This window comes from Vombatus ursinus, unplaced genomic scaffold, assembly GCF_900497805.2.
Source record: "Vombatus ursinus unplaced genomic scaffold, bare-nosed wombat genome assembly UNPS02009132.1, whole genome shotgun sequence".
In the NCBI taxonomy this organism is placed as follows: Eukaryota; Metazoa; Chordata; class Mammalia; order Diprotodontia; family Vombatidae; genus Vombatus; species Vombatus ursinus.
The window spans coordinates 15,611,744-15,632,156 of record NW_020948910.1 but is presented as its reverse complement, the minus strand read 5'-3'; the positions used below and the strand labels follow the sequence as shown (position 1 = coordinate 15,632,156).

The window sequence follows — 20,413 nt, the reverse complement described above, 5'->3', positions numbered from 1 at the left end:
ATTTGGTACTGTTTGTAACTAAAACCACTGACTTCTTGCTCTAGGTCATTACAAATCTCATGGATTCCCAACCAGTAACTGAAGGTTTTCATCCTTTGCAAATATTAATCCGTTCTTAAGGCCAAGAACATGGGCTACACCTTGACTAAGGTAAAAAAAAAAAAAAATACATGACAAATAAGAAGGAATAGAAAGTAATAAATACTTGTGGAACCCCCTCCCCCGCAAAAGGAAGGTCTGCTACAAATAAATGCATGAGAGAGCCAGGAATAGCTTAGAGGCTGGCCTACGCCCAGTCTTTCACTGGGGAGAAGCAATTTGCCCTACCACTGAATATTCCTTGGGACCCTTACTGCCGGGGCTACCAAGACCATGTCTAACACAGGTGGCAAATCGGTCCACCATGAAGACTTTGAAGAAATGTTACAAAATACACAACACAGCTTATGTAAATATTTTTTAAAGATTTTACTGCAAACCAATTGCCCACACACAAAAAAATTGTGTGGTAGGGGAAAAGGGTTGTACATATTATAACCATGTTAATCACAGTACATTACAATGATGGTATACATTACATATAAGTCTGTAAGTTTAAATATACAACTAAGTGTCATAGCACACTGTACAGACCTTTTCTTTATACAATACATACAACAAAACCATAAATAATGCCCATTTTACAGGTGACATTTTAAAACAAACAATGAAACAAACCAACAGCTTTGACCGACTGCAACTAGGGCATTGGTCCATAAAAACCCTTTCTAAAAATAGAAATATTTGTAGCAGCAATGCTTTCTTCAAGCATCTGGGTCCAAGTCATTGCAAGACCATTTTCAATAAATTTTAGTTATTAACTATATATATATATCTTACAAAAAAAAAAACAGTCTACACATAAATTTATCTTCCACATATGGAAGAATCAAACAATGTCCCACATTGTAGCGTCCTGCAAGTGTCACATTGATGCTTATAACTAAATCCATTTGTAGTAAGCATACTGCACATATACATACCATTGTTCACATAGTAAACCCACAAGGGAGAAAAAAAGATTAAAAGTTGAAACACTCTGAAATAAGGGAAAAAAAAAGCTTTGGAGCCAACAAGGACCTCATCAGATAAAGGCACATTTCATAACATCTATTATCATAGCCCATACAGATCTTCACAAGACTGCTTTCCCAACTCCATCTTCCTTCCTACAAAAACTACACACCCGCTACCCATGACAGCAGTATCACGCTTGTTTCAAAGAGATAGCACCACTTTGGAGGAGGAGAATAAGAAAACGAAAAGCTTGTGAGCTCACTGAAAGGAGGAGTTAATGGGCTCTTCACAAAGCTTTCAGCCAACAGCGTCGTTGAAATTACAGTTGCCAAGCTTCCAGAGATGTGCAAATTTTTTTTTTTTAAAGACGTCTGGTCAGCTGTCAGCTAGGCTGAAGGGCGAAATGAAATAAACACACACACACCGAGCCATCTCAGAACCTCTCTCTCTCTCTCAAAACCAGTCCAGTCCAAGCATGTTCAGAGGAAAGAATCCACAGGAGGCGCATAGGAGAAACCTAGGAAAGCCTCTGCTGCTTCCTTGACGCTGGCAGTGATCAGGATGCTATCCGGGGATTTGCCGATGGAGTTTGGAACAGGTTCTTCCGTAAACTCAGGATCGAAATGTCGAAGATCGCTGGGTCCACTCTAAGGGAGGCAAGGAGAAATACACTGAGTTAGGTTTAGAGCAATGGAAGACCTAAGTGATAGGTAAAGCCATTCAAGCATCTGTGGGTAATTCAGGGCCTACTTTGGACACGTTAGGTATGTATTACACTATCCTTGCTCATCTTGGACTTGGTAGTCCTGGGCACAAAGCCTAATTAGAATCTCCTAGGGAGCAGTAAAAGTGTGCTGGACGTGGAACCCGAGGACAAATCTTGGCCCTTCCACTTAATACCCAAGATCCCTTTGGCGAGTCACTTCAAATTTCTGTACCCTAGGTAACTTTTTTTTTTCCCCCTTGAAAAGAGCTGGACTAAATGACCTCTAAAAATTCCTTCCAGTTCTCCATCTATGATCATCTGTTTCAACGAATCATTTCTGAAATTAGCTCCAGGCAGATGGATTGTACTTAATACCCCTCCATATTTTAGAGATGATCACAAGGCAGGTTTAAATGAAGCTGTCACTGCCTCTAGGGGCAGGTCAAGTGATTTGTCAAAGCCACAAATCCACTGCTTTTGTTCCAAAAATGTAGAGATAGAGACTGTTCACTTGACTATTTTGTCTGTTACTATGTGGGTAAGCGTGTGAATGAAGATGAGGGAGGGAACGGAAGGTGGAGAACCGCCACTTCCTTTGATCAAAGTTTATCTTATGTTCTAGTTACAAAAGCACTTAAGACCTTCTGAGTCACACTGGTTCCCTCTGACCAAGCCAAGGCTAAAGAAAGAAATGCCCTTTGGGGGACCAACTATACTTAGAAGTGATACTCACCACATTTGGGTTAAAAGGGGGAGTAATCTTCTTATTAATAAGATCATCCCAGTTAATAAGGGAGAAGAAGATGTGATTCTTAATCTCCATCTGTTGGAAAGAAACACAAGACTCACTTAGACAAGTCTAATTCAATAAAGGTGGGATGGTCTAGCCTTCAGCATTCCTCCCATGAATCCCTGCAACCCCCACTAGAGCTGCAATATGTTTACTTACAAAGTCATCCTTGGCACCAAGCCTTTTTGTCCTATCTTTCTGCAGAAGGCCCTCGAGAAGGTGTCTTGCAGAATTTGTGATATTTGGCTTCAGTTGGAGTGGCTTGTTCAAAATGTTGTCATACATCTCAGCTGTGTTTCGACTGTAAAAAGGAGGCTTCAAGGGGGGAAAAAAAGGAATATGTTTAATTGAAATATAGTGAGGTTCAATATAATATTTAAAATATAGTGGGGTAGTCAAAATGTCTGTGAGCTGATAACTTAATAAAAAAATTTAAAAGCCATCTACTTGGGGGAGTGCTCAGGGAGAAGGATGTAGGCTACTTAAAACAAAAGACCTGTTAAAAAAAAATTTTAAGACAATCTATCCGAAAGTTGCAAAACACTGTGAAACACACAGCCAAGCTCCCGCTGAGTCATCAGCCTGTAGTGACCTTACTGATAAAGGCAGAATATTCTTGGCTGACTGAAGTGTGTTTGCATAAATTAATTTAAGTAGAGCCCTTGCCAGGGTGTGGGAAAGGTGGGAAGAATAAGGTCTCTTTTCAAGGTCTTTCCTATTATTTAATAGGCTACTTACCAGACCATAGAGCATTTCATATAAGACAGCCCCGAGGCACCACCAGTCAACTGTTCTGTCGTAAGGCTGCTTGTGAAGTACTTCCGGGGCAAGATACTGTTTAAAAAAAAAAAAAAAGATTGATTTTAAATTAAAGTCCTAGGAAACCCCCATAGAGAAGACTGTCTTTTAAGTGCAAAGTACTTTAAAAAACATAGGTATAAAATTTCTGTTTCTTTACTACCACCCCTGCCCCATGCAGCTATAATTTAGACTATGTGATTTCATTGACCCTTCCAGATGGCTCAGATGCACTTAGTTTTACCAATATTCTCTTCTGAGCAAGAGAAGGTTTTCTAATTCTCTCATGTTTATTCAGATACCAATCTCTCTCAGGTGTGCCATGAGTAGAGTAAGAAAAACACCTGTGAGTATTTTCTCCTTTAATTTGACCTTTCTCTTCAGGAAGAGGGGCCCAAGAGGCTCTAAGCTCAGGACTACACCTACCTCTGGGGTGCCGCAGAAGGTGGACGTTGTGCCATTGTGTTCAATGTTTTCTTTACAGAGTCCAAAGTCTGTCAGGACAATGTGCCCTTGTGAATCTAGCAAAATATTTTCTGGCTTTAAGTCTCTAAAGAACAAAAAATGGAGAGGCAAACATATACTTCAGTTTTGCTTTGCAATAAAATCATATGGTATTTATAATTCATAACAATTTTGAAAACAAGCAAACATACATGCACACTTTATAAGTTCCCAAGACAGGACACTGCCCCCCATAATTGACAAGTTAACGTAAGGTCCTGGGGGCTTCACTACAGGCATGTATTATAAAAAGGCCAGCTATTACTTATATCCATAGTATAATCTATGCTTAAGTCAGAACACATGGTGCAGCGTGAACATAAAATGGATATTGCTTACCTGTAAACAATATTCAGAGAGTGCAGGTAACCCAGGGCACTGGCAATTTCAGCAGCATAAAACCGAGCTCGGGGCTCCAGAAAGCATCGCTCTCTCTGGAGATGGTAAAACAACTGCAGGAGACAGACAGAACACAGTTAGGCGCCTGCTGACAAAGCCTGTTAACAATGCATTTAATCAGATTTGACATCTATGGCCAAGGAGGACAATGGCAGGAAGTGTCCTAATGATACACTAGCTATTTGAAACCTGCCTGGTTGGAGAGGGATACTAATCCTGGGTTAACTTCTCCCTTCAACTGTCCTTTAAAAATTTTCCCCTAAATGAAATGAGACTGTATATGCAAACTCTACCCTCTTTCCAAAAGAGATTTCTTTTCTGCTCACCTCTCCACCATTGATGTAGTCTAGGACAAAGTAGAGTTTATCTGCAGTCTGGAAGGAGAAGTGCAGTCCAACCAGGAAAGGGTGTTTGACATTCTTCAGAAGGACATTACGCTCTGACATAATGTGTTTCTCCTAGAAAAAGGATAACAGATTTAACGGTGACATTCTTGAACGTACAAAGAATGTCATTCGTATATGCTGCCACGCCTCCCCTCTGGAAAAAATAAAAAATGTTGACTGTACCTCTTTCTTTTTCAGGATTGCTTTTTTCTGAAGAACTTTGACAGCATAGAAATGCTCCTCTGCCTTGTGTCTAGCAAGAAGAACCTGAAATTAGAAAGTAGAAAGCTTTGTACCCTGGTTTAACGCAAACTCCCCCCCCCACACACAAACAAAGAAAAAGGGCTATCGTTGATGTAGTTAGGCAAAATTTACCTTTCCAAAACTGCCTTTTCCAATTACTTTCAAGAAATGAAAGTCTGATGGCTTTGCATGGGGATTGGATGATGGGCCAAGATTGATCTGCTGAGATGGACTGGGCTGGGGAAAAAACAAATGAAGAAAACTCAACACATGCTTGATATGTCTTTGGAACATTCTACTCTTTAAAACAAAAATAATTTGTGAGGGAAGGATGTAGTCAGCAAAATTAAACTACATCAGTGTGACCAGAAAGTTAAGCTTAATCAAAAGTCCTTATGCATCTACCCAAAGAAAATTTCAGAAAAGGTACACAGGGACTTTTGGTGAACCAAGTTTCAAAATGCCTCAATTTTTTTCTTAAGTCCACATACTCAATACCATCACTGTGTTATGGGATGAACTAATGAGGCATTCTTGTTTCTAGGCTAATTTCCAGAAATGCTATTTTTAAACATTAACGTAGGAGGACTCCTGACTCATTTACAATTTTCTTCAGAAGATGCATCATAAATGAAAAATACTTACTGGAGGAGAAGGATTGGCATTCATAAGCTCAGGCTCTTGAGGTTGAGAAATTTTCAAAATAGATTGAACTTCAGAACTGCAGAGGGCAAAGGTTAAAAAAAAAAGTTAGAAGTTTGCCACTAGGGGGCACGCTTTATTCACGAATGTGAATGGTTTAGTATTTTTTTCTCATTAAATAACTTCAAATGGAAAATACCCAAGTACATTTCCAGATTCAAGAGTAAATTCTTTAATTTATTATATAAGATGCTTTGCATAGTTGACAACTTCTGAATTATGTAGTTGTTAAAATTTAATCCTAAATCTTAGAGTACTGAAAATAAAAACTACTTTTAAATAACACTACATTTAAAAAGAACAAAAATCCTTCCTTTTCCAGAAAGTCTGTGAGTTTTCAAGGGACTTCAGTTTTTTTCCCTACTAATCTCAGAAAAACTTAAGTACAGCCACTTTAAGTTTTATTTCTCCAAACTGCAAATACTTACTGTTTGCAGGCATACGAGTTGCTGGCAATCTTCTGAATAAAATCATTCAATCCCATCCTTCTCTGTTTCATGAAAGCTGCAAAATAAGAAAAAATAACATTTAAATGAGATTAAAAAACACACAGTACGGGATTCTTTAAAAAAAAAACTACCTAATTAATGCTCATCAAACCTAGATTAAAACTACACTCGTTTTACCAACACTCACCAATAAGGATTGCTACCATGCCCCTCATCTTTGAGTAAGTGAGCGTAGCTCCTGAAGCCTCGGTTTTCACCGTCATCTCGGCTTGCAGGAAAGGAGCAAAGGAATCAGCTGCTGAATGAGTAAGTCCAAAGCTGCGTACCCAAGCCTAGCTCTCAGCACCACTCAAAGTGCTTCTGCGGAGCTTCCTCCCCAGAGGCTCTTATATAGACAGCTCCACCCGGGAAGGGGCGGAGCCACCAGGAACAATGAGGGCGAGGCCAAGCCTCCTGCCTCCGCTCAGCTCCCTAGGCGGGCGAGCGGAGCAGTGCCCAGTGCGTCCAGCTGGCGCCCGGCCCTAAGTCTTTTTAGTCTGTGCCCCCCCCTCATCGGGTCATCTCCCCGGGCGCGAGGCAAGAGGGGCTAAGCTAGAGAAGCCGCTGATCGTGCAGCAGCCACAGCAGCGTGCAGAACCAGAGAGACAGTGAGACTCTCGCGACAGGAGCAGGGTAGCAGGCAACTGCGAGCAGAACCGAAACCGGGAAAGAGAGGGAGACGCTCCGGGGTAAAAGCTCAAGGGTACTGACCGGAGGGCACAACTGTACCAGCTAGCTAGGCTTATCTGCACCGAATCTGCTCCCCCCAGGCAGAGGAGGGGAAACTGGACAGCAGGGAAGGGGCGGGGGGAGGAGAGGAAGGCTGGACTGGGGTAATTTTCCACCTTTCATTTATTCCACTAGCTCCAAAAGGAAATCAAAGTTGATGCACCATAGGCACTTCATACTCGCGAAGTGGTAGTTAGCTGAGGTTTTATTCATGAAGTCTCATTTTTTTCAGCTCAATTCAGATTCTCCAGCAACTTCTGTATTGCTACAGGAAATTTTGGAGACCCTACGCTTTCTCACATCTGGTTATTACTGTACACACACACACACACACACACACACACAGAGCTCTGTGCCATTGGAGACTGGGGCTCGAGCAGCTTGGCATAGTGAATTTACAGCCGAATTTAGAATCAAGAAGGTATGAATTTAACTCCTACCCCTGACATCTATAATCATAAATTATACCAGAGAAGCAAGTTACTTAAACTCTGTTTTCCCAAGCAACTGGGTCCAAACTACAGACCAGTTGTTGATCTGCACGCATAGAAAGGGATTTCCACACCAGGAATACCCACACTGAGGAAACCACAAGTCCACACTAAAAATAGAGACAGGGAGGCAGGAGAGTTAAATGCATTTTCTGAGTCTCCCCCCCCCCAACCCCCTCTTTGCCTAACCCTTAGGTCAACACCTAAAAAGGCATTCTCCGCCCCACAGTTCAGGACGGGAGCCGGGTCAGAAAGGCACCAAAGCATTAGATTTTAGCCAAACGTCTGCATGGACCCGTTCCTCCTTGCCCAGGTATTGGGCACTAGTAAGGATTCTCTCCCCCCAATTTCGTCAGCAGCGAAGCAACTAGTGGGCAAAGAAAGAAAAAAGACAAACTGGAGCCCCAACCCCAGTCGCCGGCAGGGGGTCCCTTACCAAGTCCGGTCAGCAGAAAGGACTCGCTCCTTTTCTGAGCCTCAGCTCTCTTTTTGTGGCGAGGCTTAAGCAACGACTCTAGCCGGGCCCTGGTCAGTGCCCCCTGCATCTCTCCCATGGATCCTCCTGGCCCCGGCGGGCTCAACACTAACCACTCTGGGTCCCTGGCTGGCACAAACAGCTGCAGCAACAGCAGCAGCGGCAGCAGCGGCGGCAGCGAAGAACAGCAGCCTGCTCGGCGCACAGCAGCCCCGAGTGATAAGCAAACTCTGACGTTTCCTTGAAGCAGCCGCCGTGACTCAGGCAGAGCAAGATTTCCTGCCCCTAGTCCCAAAACAAACAAATGGCCCTTGTGCACCCCCACAGCCCCTGCCCGAGTCGGCTTCCGAAAACGCCTTTTTTGTGCTTTGGGCCAAACCCAGGACTGAAAAATCCCAGAACTTGGAAGAGGAGGAAGGGAGGAAGGAAGGAAAGAAAGGAGGAAGGGGGAGGGAGAGGTCAGGAATGTGTAGGGGAGGGGGCGGAAATAAAATTCAAGTCTACAGAGAAAAAAAAGCACAATCCGCATTTCACTCTACCCTCCTCCCCGCCCCCCCCCCCCGCCAGTAGCTACTGGGAACATTCTGTCCATTAGCATATCATTTCTTGCTTTTTTTTTTAATTGGTGACCATGCCAAGGACACGTGAAGAGGTGGCATATTATAAAAGATGTGGGCATTTGAGGCTATACTATCGTAACCCCGCCTGAGGTCTCTAGGCCAATCAGGACAATGTGGGTTAAAAATCAATGGCCTTGCTTTTATGTACTCTCAAGCACCCTACTGTAAAATCAAGACCGTAGGAAGCAAATTTGCTTGGGATTACTTACTTCACCACTATCCCTACCACTGTGCCCTACACTCCTTTGAGAGCAGGGAATAGGTGTTTTCTTATTACTTTACAGTCTTTTTCTTCATCTCTAAGGTCTCCTTTATTCGAAGAGTGCTCAATGCATATTAATAGATGGGCTGGATGGCTTACTCCCTCTCATCCTGGAGGGGGAGGGTAGGAGAAAGGTGCACTAGGGAAATTCAATATCTCTGCAAAGCACAGATGCTGCAGGTTTGCCTGCCACTAACCTGTTAAGATTTAGGAATGGTTTGTAAGCAACCTAAGCACCAGGTGAATGGAAAAAGCCAGCCAGCACACTGGTTGGCCACTGGGAAAACATGAAGCAAGCAGAGGAGGAAAAAAAAGCATATAGAAGATGCTAATGATCTCATGCTTCCATGCTATCTGTTTGACTGATGGCTTGTTGGTCCAGGCAGGAGAGACTGCCCTGCAGTGACCCCTCCACTCCAACCCAATTTTGGATTGTATGCAGGGCTTGATTTGCTCTACCTATCAGCTGTCAAACCAGGAATAGAACAGAGGTTTGGGTTTTTTCCCCCTGGCCTTTTTCCCTTTTTCCTGTGCTGAGGAGAACTTTTCTTTGCACCTCAGGTGGTCCTAATATGATGTCTAGTCTGGTCTCTTTACTAAATAAGTGTCAACTTCATTAAAATAAGAGGGGAAGGGGAGTGGAGAATCACCTGAATTTACCACTCCTGGAAACTCAGGCTAGGAAAATGAGCTCAATATGCCCTTTGAAAACAAACAAACAACAACAATAACAAAAAGATACCCATTGCCTGAAATTTGTTTCAACAAGTAGTCACTCCAAATAAACCCAATAGCACTGGGTTTACAGAACTCAAATCACCACGCCTTTTTGGTGTTTGTTTGGCTTTTTCATACTTTTAAACTGCTTAAGCTTCTATACTTCAACACTCAAAGTCTGGCTTTCCTTCCCCCTCCACATAATCAACCAGCATTCAACATGCCCAGCTCCACCTCCCCTTTTTGTCACACGCCAAAGAGCAAATTTTGTTCTAGCCTCTTTCAAATATCAACCTGTTCTTTTGTCTTTAATAAAAAAAAAATGCTTTTGTTACCTCCAAGGAACTTTAGTCATAGACTTTCCCCCTACTTCCTCACTCCCCATCGACAACCAGTAAAATCCTCCAGATAACCAACCACAGGGAAAAGGGCTTTCTTCTCCCAGAGGCAAAGGGAGAGGGACCACACCAAAGTTAGAGCAAGAAAAGCTGACCAACCTTTTAAAGGAGATTTTACTGTGTCGTCTTTCATTCTTTTCCAGGAACCTGAATGCGAGGGGAATGAGGGATTTGTTTTCTGGTGGTCTGGGATCAAGCTCCTGTTGTAGACAGAGAAGCCTCCTTCCTCCAGTCTTCTATGGCTCTAGAGCCGTATGACAGGAAGAAGCCCAACTCAGACTTTGCCCTGTTTATGAACCCCGTATTTAAAGGTAATTTGCATATGGGAGAAGGAACAGGCTGCAAAGTTCAACACTGGGCCATTCCTCCTACCCTCTCCCCCCCCACTGTAACATCACTCTGAAAATCAGAGTCATTGATGTACCAGGTTTATTACACTTCTGCAAAACACCCAAGACATGTCACTCCTTGATTCTGATTACTATCACAAATCAGCCCAGAAAGAATTCAAAACACAGGCACATGGTGCATTCACTATTCTTTCAAAGGATCACTGTGTCGTGTGTGTATGTATGTGTGTGTGTGTGTGTGTGTGTGTGTGTGTGTGTTGAGGAGGATGGATGAGGGTTGGAGGTGAGGGGGGCGTTAGAGTACTTTCAGGAGATGCTGGGGGGTGAGAGTGGGCGGGGGGCGCACAGGCTAGTATTTGTGGTTGGGACAGAAAAGGAAAGTTTGATGCATTTGTCCCCTGCCTCACTCCCCTTTTAAAGTTCCGAAGCTGGAGACGGATGGGCTGCTGCACTTATCTTTTAACAGAGGGAGTCCAAGTTGTTGAGACTGGCTTTTCTTCCAACCGGATACCTGAGGGGTGGAGCAGGCGCCCCCCAGTCCTGTCCCGGCAACCAACTAAACCCTTCCGAACAGGAAAATGACAGATGCCTCATGGCTGGAGTTGCTAGTGGTGAGGGTGAGTGTGTGGTGGGGGTAGGGAGGAAGCTGCCTGAATCTCGTCTGCACGCGTGTGTCTATTGTATAGACTTTGGGTTGGTTTTGCATCTGTATGTTAGATGCTAAGCTTCCCTCCTCTCTCTTAGTCCTTTTCTCCAAATAGAGTCCCATTGTAAGACTAGGAAGTAGCTCTTTTCCTTTTACTCCTTCCGAGAAATGACCGTTTTGGTTCAGCCAACTGCATTTTAATTAATCCTAGAGGGCGCTCGTACTCTGTAAGTAAGGGCCGTAGCTCTCTCTAGATCTGGCCGTTCTCGGTGTTGCTTTCCCCACCTCTTCCCAATGTAGTCATTTCCAAAGTGTCCCTCACGCTAGACTTTCTGATCAGGAGAGAAAATAGGCAGTGTTTTTAAAGAATGCCTTGTGTTTGCCTCCTATACGCCATCCCTATCCTTTTACCCTCTGGATAAAAATCAGCCTTCTCTTTGTACCTGGAGTGTTGTACAAGTGAATTCAGAAATCCAAAATGATAACCATCTGCCACTGAATAAAGTTAGAACAAATGCAGAGGGGAAAGCCTTTTCCAATGTGCTTTAGCTAACTTAGAGATTTTTTTTTTGTCCCTATTGCAAACACAATTTATCTTCCCTCAAAATAAAGGATAAAACTTTTTCGACATAACTTTGTAGGCTGTAAATCCTAGCTTCCACATTCAGTCAACAAGCTCTTATTAAGTCCTTACTCCTTGGTAGACTAGATGCTAAATACTGGAGAAACCAAAACAAAAGTGAGACAGTCCCTGACTTTAAATTCTACTGGAGAATAAAACATATTCATAGATAAATAAAGACAAAATATATACAAATTAAATAATAAGTGATGGGGAGGGAATGACACCAACAACTGGAAAATTAGGAAGTCCCAAATTAAATTGTAAATTCCATGAGGTCAGGGCCAATGCTTTATACACCTTCCGTATTCCTTCAAAACTCTCTCATCAATTGAAATTCTTTTTAATAGCCACAACCAAAAAAAAAAAAAAAGTGCCGGGGACAGCTAGGTGGCACAGTGGATAGAGCACCAACCCTGGATTCAGGAGGACCTGAGTTCAAATGTGGCCTCAGATACATAACACTTACTAGCTGTGTGACCCTGGGCAAGTCACTTAACCCCCATTACCCAACCCCCCCCAAAACAACAACAACAAAAATGTGCCAACCAATAAGCAGAGAAATAAATAGGGAGTTCTGGTGCCCAGGGTAAACATAGTTGGGGCACACTTGGAAAGGACAGTCCTTGGCTGCTTCAGGAAACCTCTCCTCAAGACAGCCTAGCCCAGATCCCTGGGATAAGGCAATAGGGAGATGGTAGTAGTGTGTTGGTCACTGGGAGCGGGTGGGTCCCTTAGGGTAGGAATTAAGAAATACTAAGGAGGTATGGGAAGGATCCACTGGGGCGGGGAGGGGGGGGTCCTGGCAGAGGTGTTACACTTCCCAGTAAGGCTCTGCCAAAGAGATGTCATTGTGGCAAAAAATGAATAGGTGAACTCCATACCTTCTCAAAGAATTCACTTTGTCCTAGAAATTTGCTGCCTTGTTCAGGACACAGAAAAGGGTAATAGGGGCTTAACCCCATTCCTTTGGAAGCATTCCAGGGCTCAACCTCTATAGAGGTAATCAATATAGTTCATATTAAAGCAAGTTAACAAATCAGTTTATCCAGTACAACTAAAGAAAAGTCAGTAACAAAGAAGATATGGTTAAGTAAATATATTTAGAATACATTTAAGTGCTGTACTGATTATCATTATACATTTATACTGTTATAGAAAGAAACAATGAAGAAAAGTAGAATGTGGCGATTAACTTGAGGAAGAACATATATGGCTAAATTATTAAAATGCACAAAAATATATTACTTCTAATATGTGAGAGTTTGTTAAGATCACCAATGATTCCATGTTAAATATAACCCCAGATATACCTTAGATTTCAAGCAAGGTATAAACCAAGGACATGTATGCTTGCCAAAGGTGTTTGCCACTCACGGAGAATGCACTTTGTACGCAAGTTCAAATGGAAGAGGGATTCTCTATGGATGGTGAATACCTCTAGATGCTGTGGTTTGTAGATAACATTGTCCTATCCCCATTAAGCCCCATGACTTTATAGAGCTTCTTTAGTGAGATCCACAATGGCTAAAAAGGAATTGGCTTTTCAATCCACAGGAGAAAAATCAAATGGATGAAGAATGACTATTATCCGGGCTATAACATGCAGTGAAATGAGTTGAGTTAGTTCACTAATCTTGGATAGGCAGTAAAGACAGACAACGTACAGGGTCCAAAATTGAAAAGGAAAAACATAGCTGGCTGGAGTACACTTGGAAAACTGGATAGAGCTTCCCAAGATCCCAAATTGTTCCCTGACACATGCAAAAAAAAAAAGTCTTTTACTCCAATATTCTTCTAATGATATAACTGTATAGCTACAAATTGTAGAATATCAGAATGTCTAAAGAATTAAAATAACAGGTGACCCAAAGGGCAATGGAGGAACACATGGTAGGCATATGTAGGCTACAGTGTGCTCCCAACAGTGACTTAAGCAGAGAAGATACATAGAAGAAATCCAGTATATGTATGATTGGAAAAAGAATGAAGGGAAAGAACTACAGTTCCAAAGTGGATTTTGTGCTAAAGTTCAGAAATTTAGAGTTTGCTAATAGCACTTGAACTCTCCTTCAGAAGATTTTTTAAAATGTATGCGGTTATTAGTTAAAAGAGAAGCTGAGCCCTTTCCCTGCCTAGTAGCACCATTCTGAGCCCTCCTTGGAGGGATGGTCTCATTGGCGTCAGCTTTTTGTCCTAAAGCAGGGTGGTGCCCTAATGGCGTCTCCTCCTCCCTTCCCTGCTCCCCACTCCCCCAATTGAATCTATCTGTAAAAAAGTTGATTGACTACACACACACACACACACACACACACACACTTTATATATAATAGGCACTATATAAATGCTTATTTCCTTCCCCTGCCATCTCCCTCTGTAAGCTGTTTATTTTGGGTACATTTTATGAAGTTTGACCAGGGCACTAGCTGTAACTTTTGGTGGGTCAATTGATCAATCAACAAGCTCTTATTAAGTGTTCAATATATGCCGGGCATTGTGCCAGGAGCTTGGGATAAAAAGAAAAAAAGCCAGCCCCTGCCCTCAAGGCTCTTATAGTTTACTTGAATAGTACAACATATGCAGATAAGCAAATATAAGACAAATGCAAATGTAGCCTGTAGCTTAGGGCCCAAGATACTGGGCTTATGTAAATAGGGTCCGGCTGGACCCAAAAGGGTCAGTTTCTCTCTTTGTTTCCTACCCTAACCCAGAGTTTTCCTCCAGAGGAATCTCCAAATAAAGTTTAAGTATAGCTCAAGTATTGGTTTTCTCAATTGTGAGTAATGAGGTCCCCAACTTCCACATAAGCCTTCAATGTTTAATATGCACATAGATTATGCAATAGCCTTTGTTTCACTGACCAAGAGTCCAACGGCTCACTAGGACTTATGAACAAATACAGTTCCCACACCTGCCCCTCTCAGGCAAGCACATTTTGAGGGTAGATAAAAAGCACTTTTGTTCACCTGGACCCAAATTGTCAGAGGAATTCACTGGTTTTGTTCTCTAAATAGGATGTTGCTGTGCAGAAATCTGTGGCCTCTCTTCTCTCTCTGAGAAGACTGCTGTATCAGAGAATTGTCATGTAGTAAGAGTGAGACTTAGCAATCTAAGTGATGCTCTGGTACCCACAGCACATTAAAAGAAAGCCTCTAGTCTGAGCTCTATGGAGGATTGATGGAAGGACCCAAACAAGAATTGTATGAGATGAGCAGGCCTTCATAGACTTTGATCTATATGCTTGGAGGAAGTAGCCTCAAAGATTAGATCACAGATGAAACTGAAGAAAAAGAATGATGTTCTACTTATGGCCACTTTGGACGTATTCCCAAAACATTTTCAGGTAGACTTTAATGTGAATAATTAATGGGATTTTTAAAGTTTTCTAGGCACAGTGGATTAGAGTGACCATGACTATGCTTATCCCACAGGGTGGGATTAATGATTTTGAAATGATTAATAAATGAAAAACAAAATTATTGTGTGCTTACCCAAACACTATAAGCTCTGGGGATACAAATAAAAAAGTAAAGACAGTCCCTGCCCTCAAAGAGGTCACAGTCTAATAGAATCTGGATGGTATAGTGCATAGAGATGAACCTGAAGTCAGGATGACCTGAATGTGAGTCCTGCCTCAGATATTTACTAGCTGTGTGACCCTGGGCTCTTTCCAAGGGGCCTACAAACATGCTCAAGCCAAGCTCATGCTTAGAAACTTCTCACTAAATCCATTCATGCTTGCCAGCTACAGTCCTGTATCTCACCCCTTCTTCTCAGCTAAACTCCTTGAAAAAGCCATCTCTAATGGCTATCTCTACTTCCTTTCCTATCAGTCTTTGAAATCCTCTGCAACCTGGCTTCTGACCTCAACATTAAGCTGAAACTTCTCTCTCCAAAGTTACCAATGATCTCTATCTTTAGAAAATTAATTTTTTTTTTTTGGCTAGGCAATGGGGTTAAGTGACTTGCCCAGGGTCACACAGCTAGTAGGTGTTATGTGTCTGAGGCCGGATTTGAACTCAGGTCCTCCTGAATCTAGGGCCGGTGCTCTATCCACTGTGCCACCTAGCTGCCCCTAATTTTTCAATTAATAAAAGTGTGTCTTCTCACCTGCCTCCCCAACTCCTCCCTCTCCTCCCCAATTGAGAACTAAAGAAAAACAAAATCTGTTACAAACATATATAATCAATCAAAAAAATTCCACATTGATCATGTGCAAATATGTGTGTATATATACACATATACGTATATACATATACACACATACATAGATCTATCTTATTCTTATATATGTATACAGACACATATACATAGATTTATCTTATTTTTCTTATTTATCTTAGCCTTAGTCTTTCATCTCTTTATCAGGTGATGGGTAGCATGTTTCATCATTAATCCTCTGGAATCATGGTTGGTCCCTATGTTGATAAGAATTCCCAGTTCTTTCAAAGTTATTTGCCTTTACCATATAGTTGTCAGTGTATAAAAATTGTTCTCCTAGTTCTATTTACTTCACTCTGCATCAGTTCACAAGTCTTTCCAGGTTTCTCTGAAACAATATCCATAATTTCTTACCAAACATTAGTATTCCATAACATTTACATACCATAACTTGTTCATCCATTCCCCCAACTGATAGCCATCCCCTCAGATTCCTATTCTTTTCATAACTATTTTTATAACTATTTTTGTACATACTTCATTAGAGTTTGTTTTGCTTAGGATTAATTCCTCCCTAATCTACTGCCCTTCTAATTTTTCCTTCCTCTTCCCGCTTTCTTTCTTATTTGACTGTTGAGTGAAGTGTATTTCTGTACCCAACTTGTGTGTTCTGTATTCTTTCATCTTTTAACCAGTTCAGATGAGAGTGAGGTTGAAGTGTCAGCTACTTCCCCCACGCCCTTCTCCGTTTTTGTATAGATGTCTAGTTGCACACTCCGATTATGTGAGATAATTGTCCTTAACCTTCCTTTCTCTCCCCACAACCTCCAGTGTATTCCTCTTCCCGTTCTTCTCTTAAGATGATCAAGATACAGCAAAACCACTTACGGGTCTAGTGTAATTAATTATAGTCCCCCTATGACCACCCCCCCAGAGGGGACACATGTATTGTCATCTCCCTATGTTTGCATATAAGCAGTTTATCTTGTTTAGTTCCTTATCATTGTTCATTGATGTTTATCTTTTTATGTTTCTCTTAAATCCTATGTTAGAACTTCAAAGTTTCTATGCAGTTCTGGTCTTTTCATCAAGAAGTCCCCTATTTCAGTAAAGATCCATTCCCACCCTCCCCACCTCTGGCCTTAGCATTAGGCTCAGTTTTGCTGGGCAAGTTATTCTTGTTTGTAAATCTTCTGGAAAAATGCATCCTAAGCTCTCTGCTCCTCTATAGTGCTGGCTGTCAAGTCATGTGTGATACTTATGATGGCTCTTCAGTATTTGAGTCATTTCTTTCTGACTACTTACAGTATTTTTTCTTTGACCTGGAAGCTCTAAATTTTGGCTCATATTCCTGGGAGTTTTCATTTTGGAATTTTGTTCAGGAGGTGACTGGTGGAGTCTTTCTATTTCCATTTTGCTCTCTTTTCCTAAGAGATCTAGGTATTTTTCTTTTAAGATTTCTTGAAATAGGATGTTTAGACTCATTTTTGGGTCACATGTTCAGATAGTCCAATGATTCTTAAATTTTTTCTCCTTGATCTGTTTTCCAGGTCATTTGTTTTTTTTCTATGAGATATCTTACATTTTCTTCTATTTTTTCAGTCTTTTTATTTTATTTTATTTTAAAGGCAATTGGGATTAAGTGACTTGCCCAGGGTCACACGGCTAGTAAATGTCATGTGTCTGAGGCCGTATTTGAACTTAGGTCCTTCTGATTCTAAGGCTGAAGCTCTCTCTGCTGTGCCACCTAGCTACCCCTTTTGATTTTATTTTAGTATTTCTTGTTGTTTCATGGAGTCATTGGTTTCTATTTGGGCTGCTCTAATTTTCAGAGAGTTGTTTTGGGGAAACTTGCCTTTGGCAAGGTTTTTTTTTTTTAAATTCTTATACCAAGTTGTGAATTTCCTTTGTGATTCTTTCTTCCATAAATTTCATTTCTTTTCCAATTTTTTCCTCAAGCACTCTCATTTCATTTATAAAAGCATTTTAACTCTTAAAAAGTATTGTTTCCCCTCTTCCAGGAATTCTGGTTGAATTTTTGCTCAAACTGTGATTTTTTTAAAATTAATTTATTTTTAGTTTTCAACAATCACTTCCATAAGCTTTTGAGTTTTAAATTTTCTTCCCCTCCCTTCCTGCCTCCCTCACCAGGACAATGTGCAATCTGATTATAGATTCTACAAATACATTCCTGTTAAATTATATTTTCACATTAGTCACGTTGTAAAGAAGAATTAGAAACAAAGGGAGGAACCACAAGAAAGAGGAAATAAAAGAAAACAGAAGGAAAAAAAAAGAGCAAATAGTGTGCTTTGTTCTGCCTTACAACTCCATAGTTCTTTCTCTGGATGCGGATAGCATTTTCCATCATCAGACTTTTGTAGATGTCTTAGATCCTTGCATCGCTGAGAAGAGCTAAGTCTAATAAAGTTAGTCATTGTACAATGTGGCTGTTACTGTGTACAACATTCATTCTCCTGGTTCTGTTCACTTCACTCAGCATCAGTACATACAAGTCTTTCCAGGTTTTCCTGAAGTCCCCTGCTCCTCATTTCTTATAGCACAATAGTATTCCATTACATTTGTGTACCACAACTTGTTCAGTCATTCCCCAGTTGATAGGCATCCCCTCAATTTCCAATTCTTGGCCACCACAAAAAAAGCTGCTATAAATATTTTTGTACCTGTGGGTGCTTTTCCCATTTTTATGATCTCTTTGGGATACAGCCCTAGAAGTGCTATTGCTGGGTCAAAGGGTATGCACATTTTTATAGTCCTTGGGGCATAGTTCCAAGTAGCTCTCCAAAATGGTTGGATCAGTTCACAACTCCACCAACAATGCATTGCAAATTGTGGTTTTCTCTGAGGCTTTGCTTGCAGATATTTTTGAGTCATTTTCTTTTTCTAGGTTTGAGTCTTGAGCTTCCCTGACATTATAAAATCTCATAATCATGGATTTGTTTTGTTTTTTTTTTTGGTTGTCTTTTGTTGTTGTTTACTCATTATTCCAGCTTACTTCCTATATATTTAAAGTGGGGCTCTGCTGCACTTCTGGAGGGAAGGTCTAGGCTGCTCCTCTTGCTGCTTTCTTGTGGTACTGAGTGTTGTGTTTTTCTAAGACCTCAGGAAAAGGCTGATAACCTACACAATTTCGATGTTCTCAAAGGGGTCTGATGTAGGGCAAAGTCTAATTGTTGCCCTGCTGGTCTGAGTTCTGCAAGTTCTTAAGCTATATTTGGTTCTAAGAAATGGTAGAATGCTCCTGGACTCAACCCTTATCAGCCAACTGGAAAGCTCTGATGGTTCAGAGAGACAGAATTGCAGGCTTTCCTTTCATCTGGGATTCTTGCCCTCATTATCCCTGTACAAGCCAAAAAAGATGCTGGAACCCAGACCCTGATCTGCTCCTGTGGTTTGAGCCACACTGCTGATATTTGCTTCTGAAATTCCTTCTTTCTCAACATACCGCCTAGGTCCTCCCTACCCTAGAATTCCCTGGTACAGGTCCCCTTCTCCATCACCCTGGATCCTTGTTCCAGAATTGAGTAGTAGGCAACAAAGGTTCCAATTAGCACCTGTTTCTGTCGTACTGCCTTAACAAGGCTGTGAGGATACATAGGTATGGATCTAGGACCTCCTCTTACACTGGTAGACAACCTCTCCCTGGGTGCTGGAGTGCTCTACATGCAGGGTGCTCCTGGCCTGACCCTATTTCCCAGTGTCCACAAACTTCTCTGTCACTTTATGCTGCCCTGGGCTGGACAAATGACTTACTCTCACTTTTTCTGAATTTTGCAATCAGAATTCAGTCTGGTGCATTTTCTAGGTCTGTTTGGAGGAATTTTGTGGAGGGGGGCTTGGCTGTACTGTTGCCTGCTGCCACCATCTTGGCTGTGCCCCAATTATCTTTTAATGGCTAAATCTAATGACCTCTTCTTGATCTTCATTTCTTTTGACCTCTCTGCAGCCTTTGACTCTGATGACTACTTTCTCCTCCTGGATATTTCTTCCTTTCTTTTTCTTTTTCTTTTTGTTTTTTGGTTGTTGTTTTTAACTTCTTTCTCGGTTTCTACTGATTGACCTCTCTCAATCTTTTCTGTTGGCCCTTCATTTTTGTCATACCCACTAATTGTGGGTGTCTCCCAAGACTCAGTCCTGGGCTTTCTTCTCCTTTCTCTCTATACTTTCTCACCTGGTGATCTCATCAGTTCCCATGGGTTCAATTAGCATCTCCATGCATACCAGCCCTGGTCTGTCTCCTGAGATTCAGTCCCCACATTACCAAAGGACTATTGGACATTTCCAACTACAGTCCTGTAAGCATCTCAAATTAAATATGTCCAACATAGAATACATTATCTTTTCTTTCAGATTCTCCCCTCTTCTGAACTTCCTTATTATTGTTAAATGGATGACCTTTCCACTAACCCAGGTTCACAACCTTGGCGTCATTTTCAACTCTCCTCTCTTACTTATCCTCCATATCCAATCAATTGTCAAATTTCATCATTTCTCTACATCTCTCATATAGGTCCATTTCTTTCTACTCACACAGCCACCCACTCTATTACAATTACAATAGTCTTCCAATTGGTCTTCCAACTTCAACTCTCTCCTCCATCTAATTCATTCTCCACTCAGCTGCCAACAGTAAACATAAAGTCTTTTGCCATTTAAAGCATTTCATAACCTGGCCTTCTTCCTACCTGGCCAATATATTCTGCTTCCCTCTTCAAAGTCTGCCAATTCAGTTATTTGCTGTTACTTGCTATTTCTCATCTCCTTGCCTTTATCCTAGCTGCTCCCCATGCCTGGAATCCTTTCCCTCCCATCCTCTGACTCTTAACATCCTTTGCTTCCTTTAACATAT

The 20,413-nt window shown here is 41.5% G+C and overlaps 1 protein-coding gene across 3 annotated transcripts; it reads right to left on the bottom strand.

Annotated features, from left to right (window-relative positions):
• Positions 1 to 449: 449 nt before the first annotated feature.
• SGK1 (serum/glucocorticoid regulated kinase 1) lies at positions 450 to 10,028 on the bottom strand. 3 transcript variants are annotated; one of them, XM_027850658.1, is made up of 12 exons: positions 9,864 to 10,028; positions 6,013 to 6,088; positions 5,528 to 5,603; positions 5,015 to 5,119; positions 4,823 to 4,906; positions 4,580 to 4,711; positions 4,194 to 4,306; positions 3,777 to 3,900; positions 3,291 to 3,386; positions 2,712 to 2,867; positions 2,496 to 2,585; positions 450 to 1,703 (listed from the first exon to the last, which is right to left on the bottom strand). In XM_027850658.1, exons 1-12 carry the CDS (start codon positions 9,895 to 9,897, stop codon positions 1,536 to 1,538), a joined length of 1,254 nt encoding a protein of 417 aa, XP_027706459.1. In that variant the 5' UTR covers positions 9,898 to 10,028; the 3' UTR covers positions 450 to 1,535. The 3 variants fall into 3 exon arrangements, with proteins under 3 accessions (XP_027706459.1, XP_027706460.1, XP_027706458.1); XM_027850659.1 differs by lacking the exon at positions 9,864 to 10,028 and adding an exon at positions 7,729 to 8,130; XM_027850657.1 differs by lacking the exon at positions 9,864 to 10,028 and adding an exon at positions 6,221 to 6,406.
• Positions 10,029 to 20,413: the final 10,385 nt, after the last annotated feature.